The sequence below is a fragment of the Anomalospiza imberbis genome, chromosome 9 (genome assembly GCF_031753505.1).
Source record: "Anomalospiza imberbis isolate Cuckoo-Finch-1a 21T00152 chromosome 9, ASM3175350v1, whole genome shotgun sequence".
NCBI lineage: Eukaryota > Metazoa > Chordata > Aves > Passeriformes > Viduidae > Anomalospiza > Anomalospiza imberbis.
The window spans coordinates 26,523,038-26,542,972 of NC_089689.1; the positions used below are offsets into that span (position 1 = coordinate 26,523,038).

At 41.7% G+C, this 19,935-nt stretch overlaps 1 protein-coding gene across 1 annotated transcript; it reads right to left on the reverse strand.

Annotated features, from left to right (window-relative positions):
- Positions 1-5,151: 5,151 nt before the first annotated feature.
- On the reverse strand, positions 5,152-19,753 carry NDC1 (NDC1 transmembrane nucleoporin). The gene is made up of 18 exons (XM_068198804.1): positions 19,657-19,753; positions 18,957-19,077; positions 17,930-18,031; positions 17,566-17,740; positions 16,986-17,124; positions 15,455-15,563; positions 14,563-14,614; positions 13,935-14,067; positions 12,879-12,971; positions 11,619-11,700; positions 10,629-10,784; positions 9,314-9,568; positions 9,066-9,184; positions 8,774-8,824; positions 8,264-8,327; positions 7,309-7,409; positions 6,222-6,382; positions 5,152-5,406 (listed from the first exon to the last, which is right to left on the reverse strand). Exons 1-18 carry the CDS (start codon positions 19,693-19,695, stop codon positions 5,343-5,345), a joined length of 2,016 nt encoding a protein of 671 aa, XP_068054905.1. The 5' UTR covers positions 19,696-19,753; the 3' UTR covers positions 5,152-5,342.
- Between the last annotated feature and the right edge of the window lie 182 nt (positions 19,754-19,935).

The window sequence follows — 19,935 nt, forward strand, 5'->3', positions numbered from 1 at the left end:
AGGGTCCAACCAGGCTCCATTCAGGATATGGTTGTTTACACCTGCTCTTTCCTCAGACATTCATCTGTACTATTTCTCTGCATCAGTCCATAAATAGATTAATCTCTCACACCATGTACACACAACACAGGACTTAGTAAAATAAACTTCAATCATAAACAAACAAACAAACAAACTCCCCTCAGAACAGCACAACTTAAGAATGTTCAGCTTGCAAAATCCAGTCCTTGGCACTGGCATGTGCCAGGACTAGAATTGCTGGTACAAACTTGACTCATGCCTACTCTAAATGAGTTACAGAACTGGAGTTGTAGCATGACCCCCAGTTATTTTGCCAGGGGTTCCATATATTCAATGCACTGAAGACAGTGATTGCTGAATGAGAGCTAGTCACTCTTCTTTCTGTTTTCTCTTCATTGGCACAGTGTCTGGGCCACACAGTGAATGTATTTACAGAACACCAGCCAAGCCCTGTGCAGAATACTGAATTATTCATTTATTCCAGGGCATTTCTTTGGTGTCTATCACTGCAGCAGCCTACTGATTTGGACACCAACATTTCATTATCATCACTGGAGGTGAGGGAGGGTGGGGTCAGGCTAAACCCCATTTTACAACAGGGGCCTGGAAGCCAAAATCTTCAGTTTGAGTGCTAAACTTGTGACAAAGAGTGACTGCTTCCCTCCCTCTTCGCTCCAGGTTATTTAGCATTTCCCATCATTGTCTATGGTAAAACTAATTTCCAGTTCCATCAGTTAAATTCAACCCTTGGTGTCCCAAACAGAACATGCAGAATCTGGGAGACTTACAAAGTGGCCACATGTGAAGAGCTGAAGTGCTGCACAGGATCTCTATGCAAAGCACAAAAAATACAAACCTGTATTTCCCTGGCAGTTTTCAGCTTGCACTAATTACCAGAGTGGACTTTCTCTTCCTAAAACACACTGTGGTTGCTGATAAAGCTTTCCCAGAACTGATTGCAAGTGTGTGCAAAGACAAAAGTCCCTCAGTACCCAACTTCGAGATGCAGCCATGCTCAGCCCAACATTTTTACCACCCCTGACAAGATCCAGTCTGTACCTGCTCTGAGCAGTGACCTCTGGCAGTGAGCAGACAGGAAACCCAGTGCCTTACAGAGCTACTGCCCCATCTCCCTGCTCCTCAGAGCTTGCCCTGGAGGTGGGCACATTGTCTGTCTCTTGAGCTGAAACTCCAATCACTAGTAAACCCACAACTGGAATTTGCTTAGCAAGAGCAGAGAATGATGCTTACACATAACCCTCAACAAACTTTGACTCACAGGCAGTTATATATTTCCATTCCTAATTCCAGCAAAATTCCTCCAGGGCTCTTGTCATACCTTTTCAGACAAGATGCAGTTATATACAACAGCCCACCCCAGCCCTGTGTTTTAGGAGTCAGATTTAAAAGTGGAGTTATTCAAGAAGTGAAAGGCAAAGCCTGTCATTTTTTGTGTGTTTTGGGCAGGGGTAGAGAGGAACTCAGAGTACACTCAGCACTGGTTCCTTTGATGATTGCATGAGTACATACATGTGGCTTCAGCCCTACTTTTCTCTGCAGTTCTTACTGTAGGAACTGACTCTTGAGGCAGACAGAAAAAGAAAGTGAAGAGGAAATTCCTGTGCCATCACCATTTAGTCAATGAATCAGCTTGCATAATTTCCAGCAGGGAACTATTCCCACTTGAATCTGTGTTTTGTTCTCATGGCAGGCTCCAGAGACCCCATGTTCATCTGTCTCCTGACTGATTAGCTCTACCGTAGGCCCAAGATTTTTTTAAGGACAGAAAGGTGAGATCTTCTCTAGGTATTTTTCTGTTTTCTGAAATCTGAGCATGGTGCAGGCTTTGCTCCCTCAGAAATGAGGAAGCTGCGCTGTTTGTTTATTCTGCACCATTTGTGCAAAGCCAATCTGCCAGATGCAAATCTCTACCATGAGTCTGCAGCAAAGGAAAGCAACATTCTACATCCCCTTACAACACAAGAGCTTGGCAAACTACATTCCAGGCATGTCCACAGCACCCAAATGCATTTAATCCACACAGCAAATACATAAACACAGTACAGGTGATGGAAAATATCAAAGACCACAGAGGGAGGAGGGTATGGGGATAGTGGGGAGAATTCTCAACTTGCAGAGTAGTGTCTGTGATGATTCCACACAGACCTTTGTTGTTTTATTGTATCTTTGGCGAGAAGTGGTGATGGGAGCGGTGGGAACGTGGCTGTCATCGGTGTGTGAAGCCCTGCAGCTACAACACACCTGCTTGAACAGGGAAAGCACTGCGAGCTGCCACCATTCATCCCACAGGGAAAGGGGAGAGCACTCTATGTGGCAAAGCACCTCCACAGGCAAGGGTGCTCCTGAGGCCACCTCCTATAGATTCCATACATCCACCCAACCCCCAGTGCATCAGGCCCTCCCCAGGCAGAGCACCCGTCCCGCAGGTGGCCACGTGCAGGAGCTGGGGGAGGCCTGGCAAGCACGGAGCCCGCAGACTGCAGCACTTGCCTATGACTGAACAGGTACCAGAACATTCATCAGCGGGATCCTGGCACTTCCCTGGCTGCCCTGGGAGCTGGAGGAGCGTGGTGGGAGGTGGGAAGATGGCTGCTGCAGGCCTCAGGACACCGAGCACAGCACACACAATGGAGCCTCTGTTCAAAGCACGCAGCAACAGAATTGAAACCACTTCATTTCAAGGGGCATTCAGGCCCGGAGCCGCGACTGGCACCGGGACAATTCTCCAAAGTGGCAGAGCTCCTGTTGAGGGAGCGAGTCCTGCTTGCCTCCCGTGGATACAGCAGTGTGCAAGAGCTTCAAGGACCAGGGCCTCTGCATTTGTCCACCCACAGTCTGACTTTTCAAAGCTGTAGCTCAGAAAATGAAGCAAGACAGGTTTTTTTTCAGATTTATAACTGAATGCTCAAGAGTTTAATACTCTATTTCATTACTCCACTGTAACAGGAACACGGATCTGAACCATCAACCACGTACCTCTCCAGAGCTGCAGTGGATATTATTTCAGGTACTCTTGACTGCAGCTCACTTATGGGAGAGGCAGGTTGTTCACAAGGTTACCTGAATGCTGTTTCACCTGTGCATGCAGCAGGCAATCCAGCAACAAGATGCAGCTCAGCTTTGAGATGATTAAACAGATGGAAAATATCAGGCTTCAGGGATCCAGTTTAGTTGCAGCTACACAGAAACCAACTGTAAAAAGGCTTTATTTTTTTCCTCAGTACCCAGAATGAAGAATTGAACTCAGGAGACTCTTCCCCTACCTCACAGAGGCTTCACAGACTGATTCTTATGTTAAGACAAAAGTATACAAAAGGACTTGGAACACCACCACAGTTTGCCAGGGGAATAGATTTATTCCCAAAGCCAAAACCAGAGTAAGATGTTATCAGTTACTCAACTTCAAAGGGCACCCAACATACACTTCATATTCTTGTACACTGTGATTCACAGGCATGAGACACTGTTAAAGATGCACTTTTAAGTTAAGGCTTAAAAAAAAAAAAAAAAAGTCTTCAGCTCTTTAAATACTGGAGCTGTTAAAGAAACCACAAAGCAATCAGCTTTTGAAAGCTTTTCTGTCATAGGGAGAATGCCATGAATCACACACACATTAGCAGATATGTGCAAATCTCTGCTGCAACACAAGAACAGACCTCAACCACTTTGTCATCAAAAAGTCATCTACATTTTAAGCCTGTGGTTCAGAACTGTAACACTTAATTAGAACTTGCAGTTTATGGCTGTGGGGGTGTTGCAGAAAATACCACAGCAATAAAAAAAACTTGCACCTGTTCAAAAGTGTGAAAAATTTATTTGCAACTTTTATTTGCAGTATTTGGGTTACCAGTTACACCTGAGGTACCAGCTAAAGCACCAAGTGCACATTGCAATGCCAAAAAATATGCAAATTACATTATTTAGTAAGTCAGACAGGCAAGAGGCTTCTGCCCACGGTAGAAGTCAAATGTGGGGAAGCTTTAGCTTAACCTTTAAACATTGTGAAAGGCTATCTATCACCTGTGTTTGCTATGGGCCATCTCAATGCAAAAAGAACAATATAATTCTCATTTCCACTACCAAATCTAACATCTGCAGTGTCTGCATTACAAAAAAATTACCCCTCTGCAATGAAGAAAGCAATATGCAGTTCTCACTGGAGATTCAGGGGTTTCTCTTTTACCCAAGCTTTATAGACACCCTATTACTACACAGCCACATCACACCAACAAAAACTAACACCATGGCCAACCTCAAATCTTGGGTCCTCTGTTTAAAAAAAACAAAAAACAACACAACAAAAAACATAGGATTAACAGCACTGAAGGAAGATGATAGCTGTTTCCCCTTATCAAACCAAATTCATTTGCAAGACCATTTAGCTTACTGTTCTCATCTTCATACTCCACACATTTTCCAATATAGGTATCACAGTGACTGGAGTCAGTTTTAAAAATTGAGTAGGTAATTTTCAAATTATTTAGATAGGTTTTCAGGTAAAAAGCTTTTAAAAAGCAGTATTTTTCACCAGAATCTACCAATAATGTATACCGTTTTGAAAAATTTGGATGTGCTGCAAACATCCTTCCTACCCCCCCGAACAGAAAGCTGTTGATCTAAACTTTAATTCTCAGTATCATTACTTGGGAGTTTTACTGAACGCAGTACTGTATCCTGTAAGTTTCTATATAGATCAGAACTTGGTTTGCTAAGTCACCTTAAAGATAAAATCTGAGCTGCTCACTTTCCAGGCAGTATTTGCGTGCTAATAATGTGCCTTTCTGCACACCCATTGTACTCTGAAGGAATATTTCCAGCTTACAGAGGAGCAGCATGTTTTATTCTTGAGCACATCTGTTTCCTACACTTAAACTACACTCTTGATCTAAAGGTGTTACCAACTAAATTTATGAAGCACTTAAGCACTAAATATCTATGTGAACCTCTCCTCAGCCCCTTAACAGAAGAGAGTAGGGAAAGAACACAGTGTGAAAAATAATGAAAGATCTGAGTGTCAAAATAACTCTGGCAATCTTAAATGTCATAGTCTTACCTAGAAAGAAGAACTGGCACTTTCTCATTTGTAAGTGATATTAAAAGACGGCAAGATGAATTTTACAAGTTTTATTATACAAAAAAAATGATCCAAACCCATAGGAACTCTTCTACAGTTCTAAAAGTTTTGTTCTGCAACTGATACTTCCATATGCTTTTCCAAAAAGCCAAGGTAAAAAGCCTCATTAGTCCCACTTTCTTCTTAGCAAGAGTCTTGAAAAAGCCAACCGTAGCTGCATCCAAATTTATTCTTTGTAGTCCAGGAATTGCTGAAGTCTTTTCTTATGTTCTGTAGACACTTGTACAGCACTAGAAACAAATGCAGAATATTTTACATTAAAAATAATACAGCACAAAAATAAAAAGTCTCATGCCAAAAGGGAGTGTACATTGAAATCAATTACACTGAAGCTAAATTTTATGAAAAACCATCAATGTTCCAAGACAAAGAAGCATATTAACCCCTGAAACTGTCAATTCTTATTCCAAACAGCTTCTAAAAAATACCTATACCAGGAAACCTTACCTCTAAACAGCAACTGATTAATGTGTAAGGATGATTTAGGTAAGAAAGAATCTCCTAAAATGATCTCTCCTGTATATTCAGCACTTCGAAACTGAGGGATATTTCATCCCCAGAGGGAGAGATGGGCAGATACTACAGGAAGTTTCAATCCCACATATTCTAAAGCCAAGTATGGAAGTTTGCCTGCTGGGAGAGTGGCTGAGGAAGAGCTGTTGGACAACCAGGCAGCAATGGAATTTCATTATTTGGACCCTTCATAGGATTTTCTCTCTGCAGAACAATTGCCTCTATTTGATTTATTTTCTTTTCAGCAGCTCAGATTTATTAAACAAGTGGTATTCATGAACTGCTTCTAAGGAGTTCATGAAAAGTCACTAAGAAAAATTGCCCAGAAATCTATGAATAATAAATTTTGAAGGGGGAACCATATATCTACACAGGAACTTTTTAAGGTTCCACAAATCAAAAAATACTAAAATACCACATTATAATAATGACCAGAAGGGGTTTTTTTCCCTAAACTTTGCTTTTCACAGGTCCTACAAGAACGTTAATTAAACTAAATTTAACAAGGAAGCAATCGTGAGGAAGTTCTTACTTCAAGTGCTCTCCAAAGACAGTAGTTATCCGGTACAGGGCTGTTTTCAGAGATGCTCTAAGTGCAAATCGTAGTGTTTTGTAGGATGTGTCCACCAGACTCCCTGAAATCCGGGGAGGTTTGCTAGAAACATGTGGCAGTTTGAAATGTCTGTCTACGACCTGATTGAGAAAAACAAACAGATTCCTGTCATCTGTTCAATTATTTAATAATGTAGCTAATGACTTGTTTGTGTCAAATAAAGCAAAAACAAAGTGCAAGTTCAGAAATTCCACCAAGACACACAAAAATGTTTTGGAGACTGAGCATTTCCCAGCCGTCAACAGGAACACAGAACCAAGTTCTGTGAAATAAGATTCTCTGTTACTGAGTCTTAAGCTAAGGACATCACATGCTGCAGAAGAAACACAATTCTGTCCTGCATTATGACTTGTTTCTTTCACAAACAAGGGCATTGGCTTTTTTCCCCCCTGGTGCCTGTTCTTGGAATAGATGACTTACACTGAAGAACTTTAATAACCTCTAAATTCTTTCCAAGAACCTCCATTAGGGCAGTGTAAAATGGTTATGTTAATAGGACACGGATAGCCTTGGAAATAAATCTGGATTTTTTAAAACACACATTACACGAGCATCAGTAATTTGAAAATAGTCTCTTACTATTAGCAGAGACACAGATTTTATCTCTTGAGATTTGCAATGTCTCCAAGTGCTCCACATTGCACCAGGAATTGTGTGCAACCAAATAAAGATCAAGTTCTAGCTCTGCAAAAGATATTGCTTTAGAAATGCTGTATCCCTGAAATAAACTCTTCAACTGAGCACACAGCAGCATTTCTTTAAAATTAAACATTCCATATTTTCTCCTTCCACATTTTAAAAAACCAACAGGGTTTTTTTTATTCAGCTGTTTCACAGTGTACATAGTGGCAACCAGCTGTTTTGGTTAGGTTAACTACAGAAGAGCTGTTTTAGTGGCAGCAACTTCCATGTTATGACTAGTCAGCAAGGTTATTATGTAAAATCAACAAGACTCCTCCTTCTCTCCTAAACTTGCCTTGTAGCAAGGAAAAGTTAACAGTTTTACCTCCTGAAGAGTCAGTAATGTGTTCAGGATAGCTGGCAGTGTAGTTTGGACAACTCCAAACTGGTCTTCAGTGAAGGAGGCTGCTACCAAGTGAGACAGACCTTTAAAAAAAAAGAAATTTGTTGAAACTAATGCTTCAAAAGGTGAGAATTCAGTATCAAAGATCACGGTGTTGCCTGAAGATTCCACTAGTGTGCCGGAATTCCTCAGGACTTGCTGCTGCCAGCTGAAAGTCACCTCAGCTCTGGCTCCAGGACCAAACCACTCACTGGTTTGACAGGTGTACAATAGCTTGAGGTTGGTAAAGCAAGAGAGATTATATAAAAATTATGTGTGATTCCCACCTCCAGACTCTATACATCCCAAGCCATCACCTTCAATCTGACACAGCATGGCACATCTGCCCAAAAAACACATCAGCAAGGAAACTGATCAGCTTTGCACAGTCAAATGTAATAGAAGATTCTATCAGTATCAGTATTTACTCACGACTTTGAAAGAAAAAATAAAAATACAAAATGTAATTTCATACTGTCATTGTTCTTCTAATTCTCTGTAAACCATTTTTCTGTTTATTTGCTAAGTTATTATCTGAGTGCCTCCCTCAGCTCTCTGATAAACAGAGAAAGACCCAGAGCCTTTAGTCAGAAAAGCTGTTGTAAAAAGGCATCATCAATCTGTCACTAGAAAAAAATGTAAAAGTGATACACGGGTTCACATGAGAGAGAAGCACCAGAAATCAAGTTTAGGAATCTGTACAGAACATAAAGTAAGAGATCTCACATGGGATCTCAAAACTAACAAGTGAATTAGACATTAGTCATGTCGGTGTCTGAAATGTACTTGTGTTTTTGTCAAAAGCATTTCAAAGATTTTTATTGTTACATTTATAAAGCACAGAGCCCAGAGAGTTTTCCATGAACCAACAGAGTGGAATCACCTGGAAACCACTTACCTTCCAAAGCCCAGATGTGCATTTGGGCATCACAGAAGACAGCCTGGATGGAGGCTTCTGGGTGCTGTGAAAGAAACCAAAGTGCCAACAACATTATTTACATTATTGCAACAACATTTATAAATAATACTGCCAAACTTCCAGCTTTCAGAACAGACCTGCAAGGCCAACAAATCTTGGGAAGTAGCCAGAAAATCTGGTCTAAAGAAGTAAAACTCTTTTTGGACAGGAGCTGCCCACAATGCTACAGCTGAAATTGTGGAGGGAAAAAAAAAAGGGAAAAAAAGGATATACACTAACTAGTTTAAAAGGGCTAAGAATGTCTCAAGTAAAATGCAGTTTCTAACCAGATGAGTTTAAAAAAGCATTGTTATTCTTATTTTCTCTCAGAATGGGACAATCCTGCTGTGAAGCCCACAGCAAGCAAGAAGCTGTACTTATGGAAAGCTTTAGATGAAAATACAGGTTTTAAAGCCATTATCTGTGTCTCAAACACAGGACCACCCTTACCTTGCTGAAGAAATACATTATCAACGCCCGTTTGGACAAGAAGTTTTTTATCTGAAAAGAAACAAAGATTTAATATATCATCTGCATTTATTTAAGGCATGCAGCGTTGGCCCTTCTCAACCCTACCACCTTCACACAGCATAAAGGCAATGGGAGTAGAGGGGAGGATTTGTGGTATATAAGCTAAGCAGAGAAGGAAGTATTCATTCCATAAAGGGGAAAATTCTTCCAGAGAGGTAGCACATCTACAACACCTAAGCTGCACCCACTGTGCACTGCAATTTTACTCCACCTGTTCTTGCTTGTTCTGAAGCCATGTGTAAATAAATCTTGGCTGCACTGCCTCGCTGCCAGTTCTTGCAGCAGAGGGCACTGGGGAGGATTCATGGTGGGAACCATTCATTTGCTGATCTGCAAGAAAAAAAATACAGTATCTCCAGAAAAACTGATTGCTGTCACTTTAATCCTCACAATACTCTCCACTGACAAGGCTACTACACTTATGGCTGTGAGGCTCACGTGCTGTGGGAGAATCCCTACCTGAAACCGACGTCCACAGCTTTGGTCCCCTTCTCGTGACATGGTGACTTTGGACTGTTCCATGCCAAGGAGACTTTACATCCACAACTCCCATCTTGTAACTTAAAGCAGGAGAGCTGAAAGGTGAACCAACATCAGAGCCAGGAGATGTCTTCACAGGCATCAGGGATGGTTTAACCAGTGGAGTCATGGAGGCTCTGAGAACAATGTTGGACCTCTGTGACTGGAATGACATGTCTTCTATCCCAACAGCTCCTAGTGACAAAGAACACACTGCATGAAGACAACAGGCTGGCACCATGACACAGGAGATGGGTTTGTTATCGACTGCTATTTCAACAACTTCTGTATCAGAGCTATTATGAAAGGACACAGTTAGCACTCTGGTCTTGCAAAGAAGTACACATCAACATAAGCATGGAGTGTTTCCAAAGTTCATCACCTTAAAAACAGCAGGTGATGAGAAAATAAATATAAAACATAAATATAAAAATAAATTTAAATAAATCTTGTGGATTTATTTCTTTTACTCCTGCTAGCCAACATTACAACACCCTGCTATATATGTACATAAAGTGGGCTCTTAGCATTAAGTACTAGTAAAAAGGCTGTCCACAGAAGAATGAAAAGTCATTCTGATTGGCATGTAAGAAAAGGCATGTCTGTCTCCAAATCCAAGGATCAGCAGCACGAGAAGACATTCAGCTGTGACACAGCAACAGTGCCTGCTGTTTCCAGGGCACTGCCTGCTAAGGGATTCCATTACCTGGCAGCCTTGTGCTAACACAGCTGTGCTGCCAGGAATGATGCCCAAGTCTGGCATGTAAAACACTCAAAATGCCTGGAGGCTGCTCACAGCTCAGGAGTCAGACTGGGCTTTCTTCACTCTACAGTAATATTAGTGAACCACACAAACATAAACAGAACCTAATTTTACCATCTTAAACTAATCATAAGAGCAGTTATGCAAATTAGAGCATCTCTTGGCAAGACTTAAATTCTCCCTGTGCTGTGTTGAACCACTTACTGAAACTGTGATAATCAGACTTTTTTTATTCATGTAAGTATGGAAAAAATACTGTATTGAACATAATATCATGCAAGTAAACAAACTGAGTAAACATGATAATTGCAAGTTTTCTAGCTACTTTGGGATTACTTCAACACAAATACCTAAGATTAACTGGGGGAGGATCTTTTTTGTCTGGATTTATTTGCAGATATCCCCCATTTTCCTCCTAAAACTTAACTGACACTAAGGTATCTATTGCTACCTTCATGCTTTACAAACCTTTATGAGCACTTCCTCACATACCTGGAGTCTGTGGAGGTACTTTCAGCTCTCCCACTGGTGGCTTTGCTCTCCCATTTGCTGCTGCTGCTTCCTGCTGTGCCATCAGCCTCTGAGTCAGGTCACTGAGGAGACTCAAACACTCCCGGGATATGGCAGTCCAGTTGTGTGGGTGCCCACCTGGCAGTGCACACAAAGAGCAGGGTTTAACCCAGCTGCTCCTCCCTGGATCTCTGTGACAGTGCCCTGTGTTCTCTGGAGCTTCACTGTCACAGTGCCACTCAGCTTCTAAAACGCCACAGGGCATTTCCACTGTGACAGCTTGTTTGTACTGAGAGAAGATGAAAACATGGACAGATTCAATGGATAACTCTAAAAAGACTTCAGTGAAACCTGCTAAGCAAGCAGGCAACACAGGCAGTTCAGCCCATCAGATCTGAAATCACTGAACAGCTAAAATGAACAAATACCAGTGGCGATGTCAACACAGTTTTGAAGCAGTACAAACACTAGAATTCCTGATAAGGTGCTACAAAAAGTTCCTGAAGGCTTCTAAGCAGTTTTAATTGACCTCCTCTGCCATATCTGAGTACAGCAAAAGGACTGTGCACTAACTGAAGTTACAGCCAGTGTTTGCTCTCACAGCTGCAGTGGTGACTCAGTTATTTGTACCTGATTGCCCCTCACTCACAGCTCAACATTCAGCTTCCATACACATCTGTCAGGCTATCCAGTCTGGACTGTCTGTCTGGTGGGGTGAAGTGGGCCATGCTTTCAAAATCCTAAACCTGTGTTTCCTCCTGGCTGTCATTTAAACCAAACACACCACAACTGGTTGAGTTTAGCAGGTGAAACAATATGAATATAGATAATTAAGCAGTCTTTTGGAAAAGGCACCACAGGGAAGAGGCTCCTGGCTTATGCAGCATACCTTACAACATGACATAATTTCTAAGAGTGTTTGACTAATGATTTTAAAAAAAGGAATCAACACAAAGTAATTTTTATAATTACCTGGCTGACTAAGGCTAAAGACTTCCTGTCGTCTAACAGGAGAATACTGGGAAAGTAACATCAAGTCTTGTAAGGCTAAAAACTGCAAAGAAAGAAAAATGTTTTAGTGCATGCAAAATCCAATGTATTTACTTAAAAAATATGTAGTTATCCATAGAAAAATCAATCCCTACCAAAGAATGAGTTCACACTGGCTAAAACCAGTCATGTAACACAAAGAGAATGGAGGCAGATCCCCAAAACCACCCTGGATGGGGCTGCAGAGCTTTAGTGATATGTCAGTTCTCAGGAGTTCAAGATGATCTAACACTTGTTTGATTCTAATAGCTCAGGCAGAAAAACATTAAACCAGAACTCAACTACAGTTTGAGGGTCAGTGCCTTATGGGACCAACCTACCTCTGCTTTTTCTTGTGATTAAGCAATTAATGTGCCAAACTAAAAATAACCAGATTTCTCACAATATTCAAAACCCTATTATAAATCATAGATCATGTATTAGATATCCTGTTCCTTTAAATGTTTCTACTCAACTCTTCCCCATCTATCCTCAGATAATGCAGGAAAGCTTAAAAATGTATTGCATCATGTTGTATCTCCAGCCTTATCAGAAATCTAAAATCAGTAAAGGTAGAATTTGCATGTGCAAGAGAATATTCTTATCTTTATTTACATAATACCTCTTAAATGAGGTCTCTAATTTCTAAGTGTTACAATCAGTAAGTCCTATTAATGTTTACCATAGACCAAAATTCCTCTTCTTTACTCACAGGTTTAAGGAGCTTTTTACTATTGCCTTTTATAAAAAAGAAACCCAACTCCCAACCTAAGTATGGATATATTTTTAATTTCAAGAGAGAACACACATGTTAAGAGCTCAAATATATGTTGGAGGAACAAGATGTTGAGAGTACAAAGGTTTGAGAAAACACCTGCTTATGTGACAAGACTCAAAGTTGAGCTGCAAAAACCTGAATGCCACTAAGCTGCTGGTTTTGCATCAGTACACACCATGACACCTCTGCTGCACACAGATCTTACCTGCAACTAAATGAATCTTCAGCTAACAGTAACAGCGTGGTGAGCACCAGCAGATGTCACTACTAAACTAATTTTCATCATTAAATGCAACAGCCTGTGAGTGCTCTGAGGCAGCTTTTCAAGGAACTAGCACCTCACTGAACAGCAAGATGTGACTGGATGCTCTGAAAAAGACCTTTTCAGCACGCACCTGTCAGGGAAGAGGTAGGAGTTCAATTACCTTTATGAGGAGGGGAGGATTGCTGTTTAAGATTTTAGGCAGGCACTGGTCTGTCTCCTGAGCAAATGTTGGTTGAACGGGAAAATGATGACTCTAAATACAAACATCAAAACTTATGTTATACAGAGGAAAGCACAAGAAAATCTTATGAAAGACCAGTAAACTGGCCTGGAATTTCTAACATAGAAACAAAAAGAGTTTACTCCTTTCATTTAAAATGGAGAAATCTTAGTAAAACCAGATATCTTTATCTTCAAATAAATGTGCTCACAATTTCTTTCCAGATTTTTCACTTAACACATGCAAATATTTAAAATCAACTTTGGAAGTTTTTTAGCTTATTAAGAATAACAAAACTGTGTGGATAAACAAATCTTTTTTCATCAGCCAAAAGGGCAAAGTCCATTTTATACTTTCACAGATGGATGATTCCTTTTGTCTTCCACAGTTTTATAAGCAATTCAGTATTTAGAGATGTTGACAAGGTGTTCACTGGTGATTGTTATTATCCTTGGAGACAGGTTGCTCACACCTCAGGGCTGTTGTCATGCTTGACTCATTGTTGATCTTTTCTCAATGAAGTCACAACAACTACACCTTTCTAATTAAAGCTAATTAAACACCCCAACAGCACTGTATTTGCCATTTCATTCCTTGAGTACTTTGCACCAATACACTGAGCCAGGATCTAAACCTCACTTTTTTTCTCTTTTATCAAGAGTCTCATAGGGTTTTAATTAACAAAAAATAAAAATCAAGTTAGATGAACAATTTTTTCCTCTCTAAGGAAATATCTCGAAACAGAAGCTGAGGAGTAAGAGGAGGAGGTCGCAGTAACAAAACATGAATTTTGTAAGGAGCACAGGTCTTGCTATGAGAAGAAAGGGAAAGTCAATTAATGCCAGCCCTCTCTTGACTATTCAGTTATCAGTTACTATCTGTAGTGCAAATTCAAGAACTCACAATGAGTTATTTCCTAGTAGAACTGCTTTTGAAATGAAAGAATTATCTGTGCCACACTGATGATGTAACGGGAGCACTGTCACAAGTACTGACCTCTGTGGCATAGATTTTGAAGAGCAGCCAAGCAATGTACCAGGTCATCAGAAGGAACACACCACTCAGCCAGGTGTGGTAAAACAAGGACAGATCCAATAAGCCACTCAGAGTGTCAAGAGGATGTAATTTACTGCAGATAAAAAACACAAGAGGATATAAGTATTTTAGTATTCTTATTTAAAAAATTAATTAAATTAAGGAAATCAAAAATTAACTAATAATGACTATAGTTTTAGCCAATTAAAGTATTAAGACTCCAGCTTCCCTATTTTAAAATAAACAGCAGTCATAAAAAAATAAGAATGTTCCCCCCCCAAAAAAAAAAACACCACAGAAAATCAGATAAAACTCATAGATGCAATCCAGAGTGCTTACTTACCCTTTCTAATACTTTAGAGACTTACAAAAAAGAAAATAAAAGGTGATTTCCTAACTACTATCTTAATGACAAGATGGTTCCTACAAAGGGATTCTGGTTCCTTTAGGATCCATTTCAGAAATGGCCAGAGCTCCCCACATTCCTTGTGGGGAGGCAAAAACTGAGTCCTGCTGCCAAGCTGCACTCCCTCAGCAAAGGAAGCTCTCAACAATATTCCAAGTTTCCAGCACGATGTCCTACACCTACCTGTCTGTACGAAGACCCATGGTGGTACGTATCCATACCTTTGGGATATAACCTAGGGGTTCAAAAAGAAACTCTGAAACAAATACAACACTACAAAACACACACACAGTAGGCCAAAAAGAGAAGACAAAAATAGAATTCATGCAGAGACAAGAAGAGACATGTAACTCACATGGACAAGGAAACAATCTGCCTTTGGGGTTACTTTGTTTCAAAAAACACAAAAAAGAATGAGCAGAGGGTTCAGGCTAGCAGATATATACAGAGAGATGTAGACCTCCTCTTTTATTGCTGCTTTTCAGCAGTGAGTTAATTGCTTCCTGACTAACAAAAGAGGGTTAATAGTAATTTAGTATTAATTTTCACTGCAGCCCAGGCAGCAGCAAAGTGCTTTAAAAGACTTAATGGAATCTGATACAGAACCACCATACTTCTAATTTATCCCCTGCTGTAAATAAAGGGATAATAATTCTTGCATATTTGACATCATTCAGGAGGATAATTACAACCCTAACAAAGAATTCCTGATTTTTAGCAAGTCCAGTGCAATCATCTTCATCAGCACAGATTTTTTTTTTTAACCACAGACCAAACTCCATTTTCATATGGGAGGGAGCCATCCTGCCTTTGTTTCTTTGCCAAGCTCCCTCCAAATAATACACAGGGCACTTGAGAGTAAAGCCAAAGTGCTGATCTTTGCCTAAAAAAATGGGATGGTACAGCAACATTACACACAGTGAAGTCCTTTCCACTGCTGGAGTGCCAGGTTCAGCTCTGGGACACCACATCTCCACTACCAGGCAATGGAAGGAGCAGTCCAAAGCCTGATGGATCAAAGTTTTCAAACACAGGAATTACAAATAAAAACACAGAGAATTTCAGGAACCCTTACCTAAAAAGTAGTATGCGACACAGAAGTTTTTAACAAAATGTAGTGATTCCACACAGCTGTGTTTTATCAGGAGAGGCAAAGATCTTCTGAAACGTAAATACTTGTATTGCTAAAACCAAACAAAATAAATAGTTTAGTACTCCACATTCAGAACTAATCAATGAAACAGCTCATAAAAACAATACAACAAAAAAGGACAATGTACTTGAAAGCCTGAAGTCTAGATAAATTAAAAACTTAATTTAAGGTAATTCCAGGTGTTACATTTCTTAATTATGTTCCCAATCTTCCCTAATATTTTATAATAATTTCTAGTTCTTATCCTGTTTCCTGCTTGTAGCAGTGAAAATGAAGAATGGGGTAGACTGACTCAATACTGTTGAACAAACCAAAATAACCCTGTCTGATGCAAAATAAAGAAAAGGGCATATTTAATCTACTAGATTTCATTTACATTCTAAATGTTCCATTAAAATATAGAGAAAATTTAGACAAGCCTGAGTTCCAGAGCAAGTAATCCTCCAAGCAGCCAAAAACAACATAACACTGATGCTTTCCTCCAAATAAATAAACTATATTATGTTTCCAAATGACTGAAGTAACCCAGATGACAAATGAAAGCATGAAAATTAAACTATGCAAATGCTACCAAAGTGATTTAATTTTTATTTTACTAGCTTGCATTAGGAAAAAAAAGAAAAAAAAAGGGAAAAAAAACCAAAACCAATAACAAACAGAAAACCCAAAGAAACAACAACAAAAAAAAGAGAATTAACAATATTGAAATAGATTTTTTTAAAAAATATTCTAACTACAGCATTGCCAAAATGCTGCTTGGTTTGCTGATGAACTGAATGGTCAGCATAATGCAGCACAGATGTTCTCCACTAATGCAAGCAACCTTGGTTAAAGACATCTCTTGCCAAATTGGTTGGACTCTGTCAATCTGGGAATCAGGCAAAGTTCATGGCTGCTGTGAGGCTGCAGCAACAGAAGTATTTTTAAGGGGATGCTTCACACTGGTACAGATTTCTGCAGGACTCCTCCAGAGGAATTAATGGAATTTCAGTTTCCATAGTGCTACACACACAAAAATCTTTGGATGTTGAGCTCTAAGCAAGATTTAATGTGCTATTTAGTCTTAAAGTTAGTTGTTTTTTTTTAATTGTCAAGATTTTCAGCTTTTAGGCGACCCTTGTTGTCAGTTCCTGAAACTGATACCTGGTTTGTGCACATTGTCTTTTTCCTGTAGTTCACCTGCCACCTCAGCCAGCTTTTATCAGGCATCAGAGGGCTGTAATCTAAATGTGAAGAGTCACAGCACCCCAGTTTCTGAGTTCATTTAAAAGGAGCTGAGCAGGAAGGAGTAGGATGAACACTGCTGGCATTTAAAGCTGGGTGTACACTTCATCTATCAGTGACAGCAGCTGCACACAGGCAGCTCCTGCTGCCATACTCTAAATTATCCAAGCTTTTTTGAGCACTGTTTCACTTATATATGTCTTTCTATAAAGATGCTTAAAGCTCTTACCTGTATGATTGGAAATGGCAAATAATTCATGTTGTTAATAAGAAAGAAAAGGCTGTAGCTGTATCCCAAAAAAGCTCCAGAAAGTAGAAAGAAGAGGTGATACTCATTTAGGCACATTTGAGGAACACCATCTTCTAGCCTAAAATAGAAAACTTAGAATCAATTCTGAGTTCAAAATAAAAAGCTGTTCAAGCCTCAGGAATCTCAAATCAGAAGTTTGATTTTACTTTCCTGCTCAGTGTATCTGATGATATCTCAGCAAGTTTTTTGCTGAAGTAGGTTTTTGTAATTTATGCATGAAACATATGCCATTAACCAGAAGACCAGGACTTAGTTCAAGTGAAAACCAACTTGTCAGGAATGAAGACTCCATTAAGAATCCTGGAAATGTAGTTTTTCTGGTCCAGTTCTCTGTGCATTGTAACATTTACAAAGTGGGGGAGGGGGGAACAATTTTTGTCCTTTAATAAAGAAAATCAACATATAATTTGAGAATACCCAAATTCTTGGGATTCTTTTTGAAAGTAAATACATTTTCCAATAAAAGTTCTTTGTTTATCTTTGACACACACACAAATACCTTTCTGAAGGTGTGCAGGACACAGCAAGAAACTGGAATCTCCCTTTTGTCATGACTGTAGCACACCAAGCAACCAGCATTCCCATGATAGCATGAACAAAGGAATGGATGACTTGCTGAGGGTGAATAATTTTTCCTATCAGTGCTAATCGAGAGCATGGTATCGATGGCACAACTGTAAATAAAAGCAGAGAAATCATTGTCACTTTTTACTAATAAAATCTTTCATTAAAATAAAAAAAGAGAAAAAACCCCACCATTGTCACTAAAGAACTTTTCACAGTCAGGATCAGGCACTAAATTATGAATGATCATCCTGCTTAATTTAGGTATCAAAAACAGTTCAACAATGTACACAACCCACCTGCATAAAATTCAACGTTGAAGATGCTTATTACTATTATCACCAAAGACATCAGCAAGATACAAAAGATGACATAGGAAGTATACAAATCATTGAAAGAATCTAAAAAAAGAAAAATATTTTTGTTCAAAAAATTGCAGTAACACAGCAGCAACACAGTAAGTAACAGAAAAGAGCACTTAAGCAATGGAAAATATTCCACTGAATGCTTAAAGGGAGTAATGGTCAATGGACTTTGTAATCCCACATGAGGTCTGCCCAGCTACACAAAATTTCTGCACAAAAGCAAATTTAAACTTCATAGAAACTATTTTACACCCATATAACTGGTTTTCTTATAAGTGAACCCTTAGAAGTTTGTTTAAAAAAACCCAAAACATTAAACTGCGGCTCGAATATCACATTTCCCTTCATTTAAGAAAAGCTGCAGCCATCCAGTCACACCAGAAAGGGAAGAAATTTCTTACAGAGTGGTTCTTTTGAGCTTTTCTATTTTCAAGGGAGGAAGGCAGTCAATTCACTCTGCCTGGAGCAGCTCAATGATCACAGGCATCGAGCTTCCAGCTAAGCAGCTCTCAATTTCCATCGCAGGCACTCAGGGGAAGTTTTTCTCACCACGCAGAGTGGCTGCTCCAGGAATTTCTCTTAGGATTCAGTGCACCATGGAGAAAACTGAAGCTGTTTATGGAAACAGCAGCTGCACAGGGTGGAAGGGGAAGTGGGGCCAAGGACTCAGAACAGACAACTAAAGCACTTCATCTGTTTCTTTTAATTCTCTGAGGGATAGACTCACATGAACCTGCCACACTCATTCCCAGCTAGGGTGGACTGTGGCTGCTGCAGCTGTAACACAGAAACCTCTCCCAGGCCAAAGACTGTTCGAAATACATCGAGTGTGACACGATGCCACCGCCAGTTCCCGTTATCTCGTACTGAACCCAAAACAACCGAGTGCAAAAAAAAAAAAAAAAATCCAGAAACACAAACAGGGGAGAGCAAATCCAGGAAAACGCGGCCGGGCACCTACTCGAGATCCAGCGCACCGGGTGGAACGGGTCGAGGCCGCTGAGCACGACGAAGGCCGCAGTGCAGAAGGGCAGCAGCAGCACGGACCAGGTCACGGCGGCGGCCACTCGCCAGCCCAGAACCTGCGGGGACACAGCGTGAGGGGACCGGGACCCGCCAACCCAGTGCCTGCACGGTGACAATGGGAGGGGACCGCGACCCGCCAGCCCAGCGCCTGAGGGGCGCGCAGGGTGAGGAGCCCGGGGCTCACCGCCCCAGCACCTGAGGGGAGACAGAGTGAGGAGACCGGGGACCGACACCATCCGCCAGCCCAGCGCCTGCGGGGAGACAGCGGGATAGAACCGGGAGCGGCGAGCCCAGCGCCTGCCGGAGCGCAGGCTGCGTGGGGCGCAGCCCCAGCACCGACCTGCCGGAGCGCAGGCTGCGTGGGGCGCAGCCCCAGCACCGAGCTGCCGGGGCGCAGGCTGCGTGGGGCGCAGCCCCAGCACCGAGCTGCCGGAGCGCAGGCTGCGTGGGGCGCAGCCCCGGCACCGACCTGCCGGGGCGCAGGCTGCGTGGGGCGCAGCCCCGGCACCGACCTGCCGGAGCGCAGGCTGCGTGGGGCGCAGCCCCGGCACCGACCTGCCGGAGCGCAGGCTGCGTGGGGCGCAGCCCCGGCACCGACCTGCCGGAGCGCAGGCTGCGTGGGGCGCAGCACCGACCTGCCGGAGCAGCGCCCGCTGCCCGCCCGCCGCCTCCATGGCCGCCCGTTCAAAGCCGCCGCCGCGGCCCGGCCCCACGTGCCCGCCCCGCGACACTTCCGCCGCGCGCCCAGGCGGCAGCCAATGGGAGGGCGCGCACGCCCGCTCCCCGGGACTGCGCGGTGACGTCACTCGCCGCGGGAACTACAAGCCCCGGCGTTCCCCGCGCGGCCATGGCGGCCTGAGGGGGCCTGGGGTCTCCTCCGTGTCTGAGGGGGCCGAACGCAGCCCGGGGCGGCG